Raw genomic sequence first — 18,501 nt, 5'->3', positions numbered from 1 at the left:
ATTATTTTGTCCATTCTTACATTGGATGTTGGTGCTAAATATTTCATTGCCGGAAATGCTTCCCTATTTATAGGAGAGTCCCATTTTTCCACATCTTTCACATTGAAATGTTTTTTGGTTATTTCCCTTAATATGATAAGTTGGAACATAACATTTTTCACTGCTATGCCCTACTCCTCCACATCTATTACATTTAATCGGTTGCTTGTTAAACGTCGCACAGTTCTGAATACAATTTCTACTTATATGCCCCAATTCCCCACATGCATAACATCTTACATTTTGCATATTCATTTTTTGTCGATTGAATCTGTCCCGAAAACAATTCTCTCTTTCCCAATTTTCCTTTTCATTTATCTACAAGCTCATTGGCGTATTATATTCTTCAAAGTGATCGTGTTCCCTATCATTCATTCGATCCTCTCTTCTGAAATCTTTTTCATACCTCCTCCCATAATCTTCTCCATATCAGTATTTCTTTTATCACCTCTCATTCCTTGTTTATCTTTAATATCTATTTCTCTTTTATTATTAATACCTTTTCGTTCTCCCGACCTAATAATATTAACACTTTTTCTCATTCCTTCTATCATATTTTCATTTAAAATTCTCCATATTTCATTCATTAATTTAACATTTCTTCCGTCATTTTTTCATTTTCATTAACGTTTTTTAATTCCCTTTCATTTTTTTCTTTTCCAATTTCACTATCTTAATTTCAATTTCCTCTGTGATTTTTATTGTATCTCTTTCTATAACTCTTTTCATTTTTCCCGATATAACATTATACCCATCGCCGGGGTGGCCTAATGGGTTAGATGTATGCTTGGAAACAGAAGTACGAACAAGGACGCATGTTCAATCCTGGTAAGGAGCATAAAAACTTTCAGTTTTTCTTCGATGACTGATGTGTAAAGACATATGGTATGATGAATTTCGGAGCTTAGAGATGACACCCCGGTCATTGACAGGCCTGGACAGCCGGGTGCTAAGAATACCTGTCCAATAAACAAAATGAAGGAAACAAATGGAAATATGAATGTGAAAGCTAGGGCGTTCTCTCCAAGCGACGCGCTGGGTGTAGATCTCCATCCTGTGAAAAGTAAGGCAAAGGTCAAAGCAAAGAAGACAAAATTAGCAAGTTTGAATATTGGGACGCTTAAAGGTAAGACGAGAGAATTGGCATCAATGTTGAACAAGAGAAAAGTTGATATAGCGTGCATACAAGAGACGAAATGGAAGGGACAGAAGACTTTGATGATTGGAGATGGGTATAAATTGTACTATAATGGAATTGTTAGCAATAGGAACGGTGTTCAGCACCATCCTCAGTCAAGATCTAACCTCCTCAGTAGTAGAAGTCAACAGGATTTCTGATAAACTAATGAAGATAAAACTCTGCATTGGTCAATCAATACTACACATCCTTTCAGTATATGCTCCTCAAACGGGTTGCAAGGAAGAAGAGAAAGATGACTTTAGAGCTATCCTTGATGAAGCTATAATGAAAATCCCTAAGGATGACCTAGTCATAAATGGTGGTGACTTAAATGCGCATGTGGGGAAAGCAAGAGATAGCTACAAAAGGCTTCATGGTGGTTTTGGATATGGAGAAAGAAATGATGAAGGAGAGCACGTACTGAAATTTGCGCAAGCCTTCGACCTTGCTTTAACCAACACCTACTATAGGAAAAAAGACAGTCATTTAATAACCTACGAAAGTGGTACAAGGAAAACACAGATAGATTACATGCTAATCTCTCGCAGAAGATTAAAAGATGTAATAGACTGCAAAGTCATCCCAGGAGAAGATATCGCTGCGCAACACAAGCTACTAGTCAAGGATTTACACATCTCAAATAAATCCACTCAAAACAAGATAAAACTGGAACCATGCATCAAATGGGGCAAATTAAAAACAATGACAGATGCCTTTGCAATCAATGCAAATATTGAAACAATAGATTCCTCACAAGTCAGTGAAAAAATGTGGACAGACCTTTCATCCAGATTAATAGACACTGCCAAATCGACACTAGGCTTGACAAGGGGAGGTAACAAATCATACAAAGAACTATGGTGGTGGAATGAAGAGGTGCAAACCACTATACAGGAGAAAAAAGCCCTTTATAAAATATGGTACAAATTCAAAAACCCAGATGACTAATTACAAAATATCCAAGAGAATAGCTATAAAGGCGGTGGCTAGAGCCAAAAGAGATTGTATGAATAACATTAAGTGGAGAAAGATGTTGAAGAAGCTTACCACTAGAAAAGGTGAAAGCTAAGGAGAGAAAAAACATTATACCCATTATCCATAAACATACAGTAATATGTGTTTTAATATGCAAATCTACTTTAAACAAAAACAAGAAAAACGAAAGAAATGTATATGCAAATTATTATATTATTAAATTGAGACTAAGTAAATGTATATTAAAGAAAAAGGATATATATTTGAGAAAATATGCGATAAAAACGGTTTATTTTTTAAACTTGGAACTTATTATTTTTCGCATATAATTTTTAATATTTAATATTTTACTTTTACTTTTTCTTATATTAATTTTATTTTTTTCTTTTATTTATGGTTATGTTTTTACTTTATATTTAATTATAATTAATTAATAGTATATAATAGAGATTTAGAAATTATATTTTTATATTTTATTTTTTTAGGTTCCAACCTTCTCAATATGACAACTTATCTATATCTGACAGTGGTGCTGGAGAGAGGATTTGTTCCGAAAAATGAATCAGGTTCTCCTATTCAGTCTAATACAAATCAATGGATACAGTGGGACAAGGAGAAGTGTCAAACTGTATTCTAATACAAAAAAAAATTCCAGAAGAACGTAAGAAAAAAATTTTAATAAAAGTAGGAAAAATATCTAAGAGAAATAAGTATTTTAAAAAGAAGAAAATTTATCTTTTAAAATTAAAATTGGATAAAAATGAAATTTAGATTTATTTTTAAAGATGTAGGTTGAAAAAGAAAAATTATTTTACGGTAGTTTATTTAAATTTCGAACTAATTTTTGTAAATATTCATAAGATTATGATACAAATTGTGTATGAATATAAGATCAAAAATTAAAAACAAAGAATTATAAAGGTAGCATTCATAGTAAATAAGATATAAAGAAGTTTGTGTTATAGTTAGTTAAAGGTGATAATTTATAAAATTAACAGAGAAGTTACTGGTAAACTTAGAAACCAACGGAATCTAATTTGGACTATAAGATATTTTAGATTTTAGAATTATTATAAGTTATTAAATAATTGATCACTAAACATTAAAATTAAACAAAACAAATAGTTTGCTAAGATATAATTTAAAAAAATTTTGAATAAGATTAGAGACTAAGAACATTTATTGTTAGAAAATAGTTGATGTTGTAACTAAATTCTTATTGAAGATTTACGTTTAATTTTATTTTAAGGGCTGCGAGAGATAAAACAGCCTCAAGGATCTGATATGTGAATATAGTATAATATTAGGTTGTTGATTAACCAAAAATCTTCATAATTAGAAACAACTTTGGTCATTAGAAAATTTATGCCGCAATCGAGCTCATTTAGAGAACGGATTTTTATTTTTGATCATTGATAAGAATTGAAGTCAATTAGGCAACATTATTCTAATAATAGTAAAAAGAAAAACAAGAAGAAAACAGGCAAATTCTAAAGAAGAAATGATAAAATCTATTTTAAATTGTTTTAATGGGTTTTTAGATATAAGAAAATATCGTGCAGATTGAAGAAATATTTTTTTTGAATAATGATGATATGGATACGTAGAGTGTAAAATGTAAAAAAAAGGTAGGATAATTTAAGAAGTTTTAAAAAGAAGAATTTGAGTGTAAAATAGTTATATGTAATGGTGAAATAAAAAGTACGTTGAATTTTTTAAACAAGTTGTGCTAGAATTAGGAGAATCATAATTTTGTGTTTTAAAATTGATGATAGACATAATTATGAGAATCATAATTTCTAAGGGAAGGAAATTATGATAGACATAATTATGAGAATCATAATTTCTGATGGAATGAAATTGATGATAGACATAATTATGAGAATCATAATTTCTGATGGAATGAAATTGATGATAGACACAATTATGAGAATCATAATTTCTGATGGAATAAAATTGATGATAGATATAATTGATTTGTTATTTTAACAAGTCTGATAGTTATGAGAATCATAAATTTGGTGTGTTGAAAAATTGATGATAGACATAATTGATTTGTTTTTTAACAGGTTTACGATAGTTATGAGAATCATAATTTTGGTGTGTTGAGAAACAACGAGACTTACGAGAAGATAAAGTTGGTTTTCAACAACGAGAGTGAACGAAAACAAAGCAAATGGGCGTGAACCGCATAAAGAAGACAAGAAATAGATATTGTATTTTTCTTTAAAGAACAGGCCTGTACAAAGATTTATAAACGAAATAAATGCATAATACCATAAGAAGACAATATTTTTTGGGTAAAAAGTCAGAAATAAGATTTTTTTAGATTCAAGATATTCAAGAGAATTTAATATTTATATTCAGCTGTAGACATGGTTGACAAAGGATGTGGATTGATAGCTAAAGGACGATTACCTGTAAATGGCTCAAGGAAGATATGGGTCTGGGCTTTATTGAGGGAAAAGGGGTGATAGAATTTGACATAATGGTATAATTTATTTAGCATATTTCGACTATGTATTATAATTTTAAGATTTAATTTAGAGAAAAAAGTGAGAAAATATTTCGAAGTTAAGCTATTTAATAGATTATGTAAGGAAGAATTAGATTAAAGGCGATAACCTTGTACATTAAGACGAAGTGGGCATATATATTTTATTGATATATTGGATGTATTTTAAATTTGAGAATGAATGTAAGAAAAAGTGATGAAATATTTCAGAAGTTATAAAGGGTTAAATAGATTATTTTAGGTAGAAGTAGATTAGATGCGATCTGAAATTTTGAGACAAAGATCAAGTGAGAATAAAGACAAATTCGATATCTAGGAACTGTCGTAGAAGACCTGAAAGTCTAAATATCTATACGGAGAACGTTAAAAACAAGCTACTAGCTAGAACAAATTGTCAAGAATTTGAAGCAATCGTTAATCGTTAACAAAGGTCATCAATCGGTTACAGAAATAAAGCGTTAATCCTTCACTACCAGAAAACGTTGGAAACAAGCAAAGACTATAATAATTTATCTAGAGAATTCAAAACGCTTTAGAAGAAGCAAAGATGGTAAAGAAAGAATAGTATCAATCGATAATCGTTGCCTTCGTGGATTGTTTAAAAGCAAGAGTTAATCTGGTCCATCTACTTACTGACATCAAGAGCTATAACAGAAGATAGGATCCCAGAATTTCAAGCTGTAATCGGATACAAACGGTCATAGAAGATAAGAATACTAGACAAGCGATAGCTGTCGTTAGAACTCAGAAGACATTAAGGACTAAGAAAGGTAGATTTGATAGAAATACAAGATCAAGGCCGAAATCGAAGAAATTTTGTCATTCGGAATGTGGCGTCTAATCTAAATGGAAGGGTTTTGTAATATGTGTTTTAATATGCAAATCTACTTTAAACAAAAATAAGAAAAACGAAAGATATATATGCAAATTATTATATTATTAAATTGAGACTATGTAAATGTATATTAAAGAAAAAGGATATATATTTGAGAAAATATTATGCGATAAAAACTGTTTATTTTTTAAACTTGGAACTTTTTATTTTTCGCATATAATTTTTAATATTTTACATTTACTTTTTCTTATATTAATTTCATTTTTTTTTATTTTTGGTTATGTTTTCAATAAAGATTTAGAAATTATATTTTTATTTTACTTTTTTAGGTTCCAACTTTTCTCAATATGACAACTTTTCTATATATCTGACACATACCACTACTAGAGCTATAATACAATTATTTCTCTGTGGAACCATTTCCACATAGTTCTAAGTTTTAATATTTCTCTTAAAATTAAACATTTACTCTTTATTCAAAAAAAAATTTACAAAAAATTTATTAAAACCTTTATTATAAATATTTACACTACTAAACGTTAGAAAATATAGTATACTTATTATTATACATATGAAAATACACATAATTAAATATTTATATAATAATTTTATTTATTCGTTTTCTTCTCCTTATTTTCGCGTTGTGTCTCAGGTTTGCCAGCAATTGAATTGTAGGCACCTTTGCGATTTAATCTCTTATGTAATTTTAATAACTTAATCTTTATTTCGTTTCCTCTAAGATTATTTTTAAAACATATCTTAAAATTTTTATTTTTTTTAGTTTCACACAAACTTACAATTTTCTACAAATTAAAAAAAAAATTAATAATTGTTAAAAAATTCTTTTCATATTTCTCGAAAAAAATAATCAACATTATAAAGATATTTATTAATTACTATATTAATTATTGTCTTGTTTAATAATTAAACATTATATAAATGATACCAAATTACACTAACCAAGATCAGTGGCCCCTACACTTCAGAACGATGGAAGCAGATATACCCCCCTAAAAAGTACCCCCTCCCCTTTCGAAAGATTGGTTAATTATTTTTTGACATCCATAAATTTCAAAAATAATTTTTAATGCATCAATTTTTAATATATAATATAAATCAGAGACCTGCTGAGGTACCATTTGCACGGCCCAGCCCGGATTAAAAAAATCTTGGCCCATCCCGGCGCGGATTTTTTTTCAAAATTTTTTACGGCCCGGCCCATCTTTAAAAATTTTTGGCCCAGCTCGGATATTTAAAAAAATATTTTTGGGCCCGGGCCGGATTTTTTTAAAAAAAAATTTTTTAGGCCCGGCTCGGAATTTTTTAAAATTATATTTATACAAAAAATTCACCTATTTGGTATCATATTTTTCGGCGAGTGTTATCATTTAATAAGCAAGCATATTCGCTAATGTTGTTAAACGGGTTGTTTTGAGCCGATTTTTAAAAACAGCTAACTCAATATTTTCGCCAGAAAAATATTGAGTAAGCCTCGAAATTTTGATACTATATGTCTAGACCTTTGCTCCTTCTATGAGCAAAATTTTCAGGCTTGCATAATATTTTTCTGGATAAAAAACTGAGTTAGCCGTTTTTAAAAATCGGCTCAAAACGAGCCGTTTAGCAACACAACGACATATTTTTTTTAAAATTCTAAGCAGATATTTAGTATATTACAAATTGATACTATAAAAATTTGTGTAAATAATATTTTGAGAATATACTATAATGTATTTAATCCTTTGCGTATTTATTCCATGGCAGGAAAACTATAATTATAATATGTAATAAATACAATGAGTGTTAGCTAGTGTTAACTTTCACCAAACATTATATTAATCATAACTAGATATTATCATTATAACCATATCTAATTGACGAATATAATAATTCATGTTGTATAAATTTTTTTAAAAAATACGGCCGGCCATTTAAAAAAAAAAATTTTCAGGCCCGACCCGGGTTTTTCTTTAAAAAAATTTCAGGCCTGGCCCGGCCTGGGTATATTTAAAAAATTTAAAATACGGCACGGCCCTGGTACCCGGGCCGGGTCTGCAGGTCTCTGATATAAATAAAATGTAAAAAAATATATACTTTAAAAATATTATTCTTAAATTAATAATTTAGATCAGGGATGTGAATCCTTCGACAAAAAGAAGGGTCCAGGTACGGGTACAGGAATAAAATTTGAAAGAACCCGGGTCCAGGGTTCGGGTCCAGGTTCAGGGCACATAAAAATAATGACTCAAAATAATATTTTTTTTAAATTCATTTATTATTATACTTCAATATATACATATTCATAATTTACAAATGAAAAATTTAAAAATGAAATAATTTATATTTTAAATGATTTATTCTCGCACAATCATAATATCCTCTAAAATATCATCCTTGAGATTTCCACATAAAGTAGACAATATATATTTCAAAGATTAAATTCACGTTCTACCCTTACCTAAAATAGATAGTTATCTTTATAAAATTTTTGTACTTGTGTCGCCGGTACAGCCATGAAGATTCTAGATAGGATATATAATTCTGGATATATTGAAAAATTTTCTTCCCAGAATTTTAAAATATTTATATCCTTATTTATTCTCTTAACTTCTGAGAACTTTACTATTAAAGATGCAATAGGCATTTTTTGATCCTCCTTTCTACTTGATGATAATTTTTTTTTTCTCTATCTAAAAGTAAAATTTCAAGATCATCGCTACAACCAATAGTATTATCGTAGCCTACAATATATTGTAAATAAAGGAGTTTTGCTTATGCCATAAATCCTTAACATGGTCTTTAGCCATTTGTTTTTGCTCAATACTCAATAAAACTTGATATCGAGGGTCTAAATATATAGAAGCGTATACAACACTATTTCGCAAATATTGTTGCTCTCGAATTTTCATGTTTTCTAATATTTTGTATAAAAAGGACTGTAAATTTTTTTTAAATCTAATCGGCATCTAATCTATATGCCGTAAAATCAAATAAACATAATTGTTCTGATTGTAATCTAAATATTGTTATTTTTAAAGGAACTAATACATTAGTAAGGTCCTTTATTTAGCATCAATCATCTTCCGATAAAATGACTTCACATGCTCTTATAATAAAATCATTACAGAAATCTTTCAAACTTAATAATCGTTCTAGCATCATACAAATTGAGGACCAACGTGTTGTGCATTATCATTTAAATTAAAATATTATTACTTGTACTACAAAATAATTAACTTTCAAAATAATCAACGTATTTCTATAACATAGCATATTAATAAATTTACATAATAAAATATTATTACACTGGAAAATAATTTATGATATCAATCTCTAAATAAAATGGAAGTCCAGGAAGAAAATTGGAAGAAAAACGCAAAGATAAATAAATGATTCCACAAAAAAGTATATTTATTTTTAAAATTTTATGACACCTAGAACCCTTGGACCCTCCACTTTTAAAAAGGGTCCAGGTTCTGGTTCAGCCAAAATACGAGGGTTCAGGAGGGTTTAGGGTCCGGGTTCGGGTTTACATCCCTGATAATAATAACAATTTTTACCGTATATTTATTTATTATTTTTTAAATTTATTTGATATCTTATTTTTAATTTTTTTCAAGCATTCTTTCTTTTTATTTTTAAAAAAATTAATTCTTTCCTACAATACAAAACAAATTCATTTTGTTTAAAAATTTTTTTTATTTTATTTGGCATGGTGCCAGCCAGACGGCAGATTTGTTGAGATTTATTAATTTTTCTTCATTGTTAAGAGATATTAATAATTTTTTTTAAAATAGATTTTAAATTTATAATTAAAATATAGTTTTTATATTAAGATTAGTTTTTAAAAAATTGAGTTTTGGACACTTTAGAAAAATTACAAATTAAAATTGATACTATGAATAACTTTAAACCAGTGTTGTTAAAGTAACACGGTTACTTTTTTCAGTAGCGTTAGTTTTAGAGCGCTTCTAATTTAAGAAGTATTACGTTAATTTCATAAAGTGTTAAACGGCTAGAATTGAGCCGATTTTTTTAAACTCACTATTAAATTAAGAAGAATATTACTCGAGCCATTTTTCTTATATATGGGTTTAGACATCTATATTCGTAATCTGAGTCGTAGTCATTATTTTTCTAGCTGAATTATTGACTTGATAGTTTTTAAAAATAGGCTCAAAACGAGCTATTTTCCAATATTACTTCGCTATATTCAATTTTATATAATAAATACACACACACAAATATTAATCTTTTATAAATTAATATTTAGAAATCTACATTAGTTTCCAAAATAATTTGAAATGTCGACGATATGGAATTGAAAATTAATTTGGTACAAATAATATATACAAAGTTATTTTGTACATGATGATAATGTAATTTCCTCTTCATGATATCGTATAAATTATAATCTCGATAAAAAAATACAAGGTATAATTTTTTATTAGTTATTCAGGTGGGTTTTATCATCAAATACAACTAGTAGCTGGCCAAATATTTAAATTACAATAAATGTGTAGTCCAGTCCAGGGTTGCCAGCTCAAAATTTTAAAATTTATAAAAATTGCTAAAAAAAAAGTCGATAACTATTTTTCAAAATAAAATAGTTACATATTTTTACTTATTAACATCTTGATTTATTAAAATATTTTTATTTTATGAGAATGTATAAGATTTTATAAAATATTAAAAAAATATGGAAAATTAGAGTTATTATTAATTATATTTTATTTGAGATTTAAATAATGGAACTAAACGTTTACCATCGTTATTGAGATATTTATAAAATTGCTGGCATGACATATTATAATTTTATTTATCCATTAGCTCGGCCTCTAATGTTGTTAGAGCAATCCGATTTCTCTTCTTTCTCCAGGCAGCCCTCATCAGGCTAAAAAGGCACTCTGATGAGGCATTAAAATGAGATAAGGAGAAAACATACCTATTTTTTTCAAGTATGGGGATTTATCGTTATTACGAAAAAATTCCACCCAATTCCTCTCTGATTTTAGACCATCTAACTTTAAGTATTCTGGCAAATCATAAAAAATAGAGAGAATTACAATCTAATCAAACAAGACATCAATGTCTATCGGTATTTTAATATATTTATTAAATTATAAAAACCATGTTTCTGTTAGAGGTCCGCATTGGACTGGTTAAAAGATTTTTTAAACTATGTGCGGGTGGGTGGGCGAGTTAAAAATTTAAGCAATGGTCGGGTGGGCTAAAAAAAAATTAAAATCTTTTAATTTAATATTAAAAAAAATGATTTATTATGAACCTTTTGGATATTAAATATTAAAATGTCCTCTTTTTTGGTATCATAAAAATTCTTTTGTATATTTAAAACTACTTTGGTGGAAACAACAAGAAAGAGATTTGCTAAAGCTATCAAGATTAGCAAGAAAAATATTGGCAATTCCGGAAACTAGTACCTCTTCTGAACGAGAATTTAACATTGCTGGAAGGTTTTTACAATAAAGAAGAACATGTTTGAACCCATAAAATGTCGATTCATTATTATGTTTGCATTATAATAACATAATATCTTCATATATATATTTTTTCATAAATATTTTATTTGAATGAGTTTATGTGATAGTTGATTTTCTGGCCCAGTCTCCAGCAATAAGATATTAAAGAATTATATTATAAATTAAAAAAATAAATATATTAACATCTCATTTTATCACAATAAGAACGATTATTTATTCGGATTATACTTTCTGATTGCCGCTCTAAAGTTGGGGATGAGTCAACATGGATATATTAATATTAAGATTGTGGAAATAAAGATACTTAAAAAATATTTTAAAAATTTTTTCTAAGTATTTTAAAAGGTGGTTAATAGGAAGCTAATTTTTTAAAAAAATAGCGGAAACCCTTGTAAAAACACGTTTTGAAATTCTAATTTTAAATAAAATCAGTTTTCCGAAAATAAAGAGGTATTTATTTGAGATTGTTTGCCCCATAAATCTTTTTCTACTGTTCAACTACACTGAAATATTAATAGAATAGGTTTTACAATATAGATTTTCGCTCTTTGATTTAATTGAGTTCATAAATAATGATTATCACATTGTCATTTTCCTTTGGTATATCTGTTGTAGTTCTGTACTATTATGATATATATTTATACATATATATTATAAAATGTCAATCAAAATATTATTTTTTTTGTTATTTTTCGAGAATTGATATTCAAACACTTTGATTTTTTTTACTTTTAACTTTTGACTTTTTGAGGATTGAATTGAAAAAAAAATTGAAATATTTTATAAAAAAGAAGAAAAATTATATTGTAAGATATATATATGAAAAATAGAAATTTTGAAATAAAGAAATTAAATAAATTCAATAATATGGTACCGAACGACCAGGATTCGTGAACACTTATTAGGGAAAAAATAAGTTAGAGAAAAATATAAAAACTAAGATATTTAGAGGAAAAAATAAAACAAAAGAGTGTTTTATAAAAATAAATTTCAGACGTTATTAATCAAGAAAAAGATTTTCTAGGACCGGGTTCCTCAAAATAATAGTAATTCCTGATATATATAAAGGTAAGAAATTTTTTTTTTGTATTATAAATTACACAACGAAATAGTAAGATTTTTGGATTAAAATTAGAAATATATGAGATAAAATTTTAAATTTTGGGTAATTATGAAAAAATGGCTTTTTATTTTAATGATAATTATAATAAGTATAATATTAATAAAATGGCAAATTTTAAGAGTAATTTTAATAAAATTTTTAATTCAAACTTTAATAAAGTGGATGTGACCAATAATCATAACTGCAGTAATTTTTTTTGCGTTTTATGTAATCTTAATTATAATGAAACAAGTAATAAGGATAAAAAGAAGATCTTAAAAATAGAGAAAATGATATAAAAAATACAAATACTGAAAATTTAATTCCTAAAGTTTTGGTGAAATCTCCAGATATTTCTGAAGATATCAAAAATAGTTTACATTTAATTTAGTTAGAATTAAAAAATTTAAATGGTAAAAAAAATGTTATACTGGAAGAAAAATCCGAGAAAATATTAGATACGGGTGAAGTATTTAATTTTCCTAAAAAAAATGACATATCGGAGGATATAAATAAAAAATTAAATTCAATTGTGATAGAATTTAAAAAGCAAATTTCTGAGGTTTTAATCGAGAAACCAGTAGAAATTTTGAAAAATAATAATACTAATAATACTTTGAGACAAAGTACAGAGGAATCTCTAATTTTACGTGAAATTAGAGAAATGAAAGAAAATATGAAAAATTTGTCCAGAGATGTTTCCAACTTAAAAATTAAAAATAATAATAATATAATTGAAAGTTGTGAACTTTGTGGAAGAAAAGGACATATCGGTAAAAATTGTTATTCAAGAGACCGAAAAACTAATGAGAATGTGACTGCAAAACCAAGTGAAAAAAATGACATAGTGTGTCATAGATGTGGTTTTGTAGGACATATAAAAAGAAATTGCATGGTGAAAGAAGCCAATTTCAAAAGTGGATTTCCGCAACGAACATATGTAGTGATAAATCCAGTGGTTCGAAATATACAAAATCCTAGTATTACAAATATGGATAAAACAGAAATATACAATACAGACCATGAAAGAATGTGTTTCAAATGTGAAGAAATGGGACACATTGCCATACATTGTATCCAAAGTGTGAGTGGGTCACAGTGACTATATGATTTGAAAGAGAATCATATAAAAATAGAAAAATCATATTTAGAGAATAATAAATATTTTGATATATATGGTTTTATTAAAAATTTTGTGGATATATATATAATAAAATTGATAATCATCATGGGAATGATGATTATACATTGAAATTTAACTCGAATAAAAAGAGTTTTAATGTAGGAAATTTTTATTGTCATTTTGATGAAATAAAATTTTTAAATTAACCAATAATCTGAATAAAAAGGATTATTGTAATCAAACAAGTGAGAAATATCCAGGAGAGATTTTTAATAAAAACATAAATGAGATACAGAGATCTTTAAATTCTGAGATGAATTTAGGTATGAATATTAATTATATTGAAAAAGAGATTAAAATAAATATATCATTCAACCGATTAAATTGCCTAAAAATTTAATAACTGAGGGAGCAAAGGAACAGAGTTCATGTCCTCATATTAATTTAAAATTTGGTGGACAAATGGTTGAAATGTTATTTGATACCGGGGCAAGTATTTCAATCATGTCTTGTGAAAATTTTTATAAATATTGGCCTAATGATATTATTGAAAAAATAAATATGTGTATAAAACAATTTGATTCTGAAATCAAAGTTATGGGTAGAACTCAGTGGGATGTTCTTTTTCATGATATTCGTATAATTTTGGATTTATGGATAGTGGAAAAAAATGTTGAAGCAATTATGGGTTGGGATTGGATTAGCAAACTTGGACCTAGAAATAATTATTGGGATTTATTTATAATTGATAGCGAATTGGCTAAAGATAATGCCGAAAGAAAAATAATGATTAATGAAGTCAGGGAAAAGCTTAAAGAAAGGGAAATGAATAAATTAATGAGTGAAGTGAAAGAATCTATAGTTAATGATAGATTCAAATCAATATAAGATCAATAATGAAATTGATAATGATAAAAAAATTAATAATGAAATTAATGAATTAAATAGAGTTAAAAATGCTATACCTATTTTAGTGGAAAAATATGGTATAATTTTTGAAGACACTGGGATGTCTAAATGATTATCAAGTGGATTTGAAATTAAAAGAGGGATTTTCACCTATTTTCTTAGCGTGTCGTAGAGTTCCTTTTGAGTGGAAAAAGGAAATCAACGAAGAATTAGATAAATGGGTTAATGATGGTATTATTATTCCTGTGGAATATAGTGAATGGCCTTCACCATTAGTACCCGTTAAAAAATCTAATACAAAACTTAGATTATGTGCAGATTTTAGAGTAACACTTAACAAATGGGTTGTGGAAGTGAAATATCCATTACCTCGAATTGAAGAAATTTTGGCAAATTTAAAGGGAGCCAAATATTTTTCAAAAGTTGACTTTTCATCAGCATATTTACAATTGCCTTTGAAAGAAGAAATTCGTAAATTGTTGACAATAACCACGCCTAAAGAATTATTTGCGTTTTGTAGATTACCTTTTGGGTTAAGTGTATCTGCACCAATTTTTCAGAGAACAATGGCATCAGTTTTCCAGGGTTTGGAAGGCGTATTTTATTAATGGATGATGTGTTGATAACTGGAGTGACGGCAGAACAACATAATCAACGTCTTGAAGAGGTTTTCAAGAGAATTCAAGATAAAGGTTTAAAAGCCAGTAAAGAGAAAATTATTCTTGGTGTCACCGAAATAGTGTATTTGGTTCATCAAATTAATGGAATTGAAGTGAAGCCGCTTGATAAAAATTTAAAAAATATTTTAAACATAAATCAGCCTAGTAATAAAGCTGAAGTGCAGTCTTTTATGGGCATGATAAATTATTATCATAGATTTGTGGTTAATTTTGAAAAAATAGCAGCTCCATGATATGACTTATTAAAAAAAGGTGTTAATTTTGAATGGAAAATTGAACAAAGGAATTCTTTTGAAAATTTAAAGAGAAAAATTGGTGAGTGTTTTAACAATGACTTGGAGATAATTCTTGCTGTTGATGCATCAAATAAAGGTGTCGGAAGCTCAATATTACATGTCATTGATGGTTTAGAGAGGCCAATTATTTTTTTACACGAATATTTCATGAAGTGGAAACTAGCTATTCTGTTATAGAACAGGAGGCTTTAGTGATTATTTTTGGGTTGACCAAATGTCGCGAATATTTAATCGGGAAAAGATTTGAGATTTATACAGATCACAAGCCATTAATTCATTTGTTCAAGAAAACAACAAAGAATTAATGATGTCCCCGAGGTTACAACGGTGGTTGTTACTTGTGGGAAGTTTTAATGTGGAAATAAAATATAGGCGAGGAAGAGAAAATCATTTGCCAGATATATTGTCGAGATTAGGGGCAGGTTGTGCTACTCCTGAAATTACTGATAACATGATTATAGATAGAGAAGATGCATTGGTGCGAACTCTATCAAATATCTTAAAAGGAGGTCCCACAGATTGGGAAACTCTTAAAATGAATACTCTAAAAGATAAAGAATTGAGTCAAATAAAATTATTCTTGTTGGGTAAAAAACCGTGGGGTAATAATTATAAAAATTATAAAAAAATTGAAAAAGAATTGTCCGTGGTGGATGATTGTGTAATGCGAGGAAATAGAGCTATAATTCCTTTGAAATTATGCATTAAAATTGTGAATTTATTACATGCCGGACATCAGGGTCGAGATAAAATGAAATCTTGAGCTCGTGAATATGTATAGTGGCCTGGTATGGGTAAGGATATTGAAAAAATTACAAGGAAATGTGTTCCATGTAATACATGTGCAAATATGCCCCGCAAAGAGTTAGGGCAAATATGGCCTAGATCAAAGAAACCGTGGGAACGTATTCATATAGATTTTTTTGATTTGGATAAAAGATCATATTTTTTAGTGGTGGATTCATATTCAAAGTGGATAGAATATGCAGAGGTACATGGTTATACAACTAAAATTGTTAATAATAAATTAAGTGAATTATTTGCAAAATTTGGTTTGCCGGACAAAATAGTGTCTGATGGAGGTCCAGCTTTTATAAGTGAAAATTTTAAACATTCTGTGATAGTACAACACATACTTACTCCACCTTATCATCCTAGCTCGAATGGGTAGGCTGAAAGGATGGTAGCTATTGTAAAAAATTGGATAAAAAGGCTAAACAAGAAAAAAGTGATATTTGGTTAGCACAATTATTTTACAATAATTCAAAAAATAAGGAGGGAGTTACTCCTGTAGAGTTATTTTTGAATAGGAGAACAAGATTTCTTTTGGATTTTTTAACACCAAATGGAAGTAATAAAATATTACCTTGTGAAAAGGCCATTATAAAATTTCCGGTGGGAAAATTAATATGGGGTCGTATTTTTGATAATAAAGATCAGAAATGGGAGAAAGGTATTGTACTCGAAAATTTTGGATTAAAAATGAGTAAGGTTAAATTTTGTGACGGAAATATTGGGATACGCCATAACGACCATATGAAAGTAATATATTGATTGTTATTTTTATTTATTATGAATACCATATAAATGTATATATTGGTTATAAATCATTAATATTTAAAAAATACTCAATTAATTTAGATATATTTATTATAAATTATTAATTATTGGGAGAATATTAGTGAATATAGTTCCAATAAATGCTTAATTATTGAGAAAAATTAATTTTAAATTGATGGGGAATTTAATTAGTGATTTATATATATTGTGCACATATGTATATAAATTATAAAAATTTCTTAAATGTTCTCCATTAATTCTAAATTATTAATTATTGAATATGAGTAGATATAGTTTCAATAAATGCTTAATTATTGAAATTTATATAATGTTTTCCATTAATTATGGAATTATGTTTTTAAATATGTGATTTAAAATTAATTTCGAGAAAAATATGAGTGGATATACAGTGAAACGATACACATGTTTAAATATACTATAAAAGGGGGTAAACAAAATAAGATTTTATTTTTAATAGAATAAAGATTGAAATTAAATATGGACAAGCAATTAATTAAGAAGATTAATATAGTTGATTAATCATTATAAAAAAAATGTGTTAAAATTTAATTCAAAATAAAAAATTAAAATACTTACATATTAATTATTTTTAATTTTTCTTAAATAATAAAAAAAAATGCTTAATATAGAATCTTTATTATCCAATAGTAATACTAATTTTTCCAATTTAAATGAAAACTCCCAATCTTCGTCGAGAATTCAAAGACCAAAAAGAATATACAAATATTGGAATAAAGAAAAATTAGATATAGTTACCAAAATGTTATCAATGCCGGAAAAACAACAAATGTTTGATAAATTATAATTATATTTTTTATGTATTAATTATTTAATCGAAATTATTATAAAAGTTTATAGTGTTATCATATTTTTATCGAAATAAATGGATATACAAAATAGATTACATTTAAGAAATTCTAAAATATTTTCAAATATTAAAAAGACTTTTTACAAAAAATGATTTAGAATTTTAAATGAAATTTAATCAAATATCTTACTTGAGCATTCTCAAAGAAAATAAAAAAAAAATTCATTTTTCATCACAAATTAGATATATGTAACACATTTCTTTTTATAATGATTAATCAACTTAATCTTCTTAATTAATTGCTTGTCCATATTTAATTTCAATCTTTATTCTATTAAAAATAAAATCTTATTTTGTTTACCCCCTTTTATAGTATATTTAAACATGTGTATCGTTTCACTGTATAAAAAATACTTAAAATACAAACTTTTAAATATAATTAAATTAATATTTTTTAAAGTAACATGTGCAAAAATGAGTTAAATAAAAGAAAAATTTTCCAGTGGGAACAGTGAATTTAGTGAGATAAAAATTTATTATTATAATCTTTGATAAAACAGTTATAATAGAAAATAAAAAAAAACTTTAATAAGATAATCGATCTCCAGTGGTGTGAAAAGAAATAAATACGAGTGTATATTATTTTTGTTTTAAAAAAAAAGAAGTTGTGTTCATAATTGGTTTAAAGGACCAAATGTGAAAGAAAAGAAAATATTAAAATGTATTTTATGTTAACAAAATAAGTGTAGTATATATGTCATAGAATTGTATTTTCAAATGTTAACAAAATATTATATATATGTCACAAAATTATATTTACATATTATTATTAAATTGTACAATATTATATTTACATAATTATATTAAATTTTAACAAAATAATAGCGTAGATCACAAATTTATTATAATATGTAGTTAGTATAATTATGTTAACAAATGAAAATTCAAATTTCCTTT

The 18,501-nt window shown here is 26.8% G+C and overlaps 1 protein-coding gene across 1 annotated transcript; it reads left to right on the top strand.

Moving 5' to 3' along the window:
* The first annotated feature begins 14,786 nt into the window (after nucleotides 1-14,786).
* LOC135925650 (uncharacterized) lies at nucleotides 14,787-15,092 on the top strand. The gene has a single exon (XM_065461056.1). The coding sequence runs from the start codon at nucleotides 14,787-14,789 to the stop codon at nucleotides 15,090-15,092; it is 306 nt and encodes a 101-aa protein (XP_065317128.1).
* Nucleotides 15,093-18,501: the final 3,409 nt, after the last annotated feature.

This window comes from Gordionus sp. m RMFG-2023, chromosome 1 (genome assembly GCF_954871325.1).
Source record: "Gordionus sp. m RMFG-2023 chromosome 1, tfGorSpeb1-WG-v2, whole genome shotgun sequence".
Taxonomy (NCBI): Eukaryota; Metazoa; Nematomorpha; class Gordioida; order Chordodea; family Parachordodidae; genus Gordionus; species Gordionus sp. m RMFG-2023.
This window is presented reverse-complemented; position numbering and strand designations above follow the sequence as displayed.

Coding starts and splice junctions, on each gene's coding strand:
- LOC135925650 (XM_065461056.1), top strand. CDS start 14,787: ATGGATGATGTGTTGATAACTGGAGTGACGGCAGAACAACATAATCAA.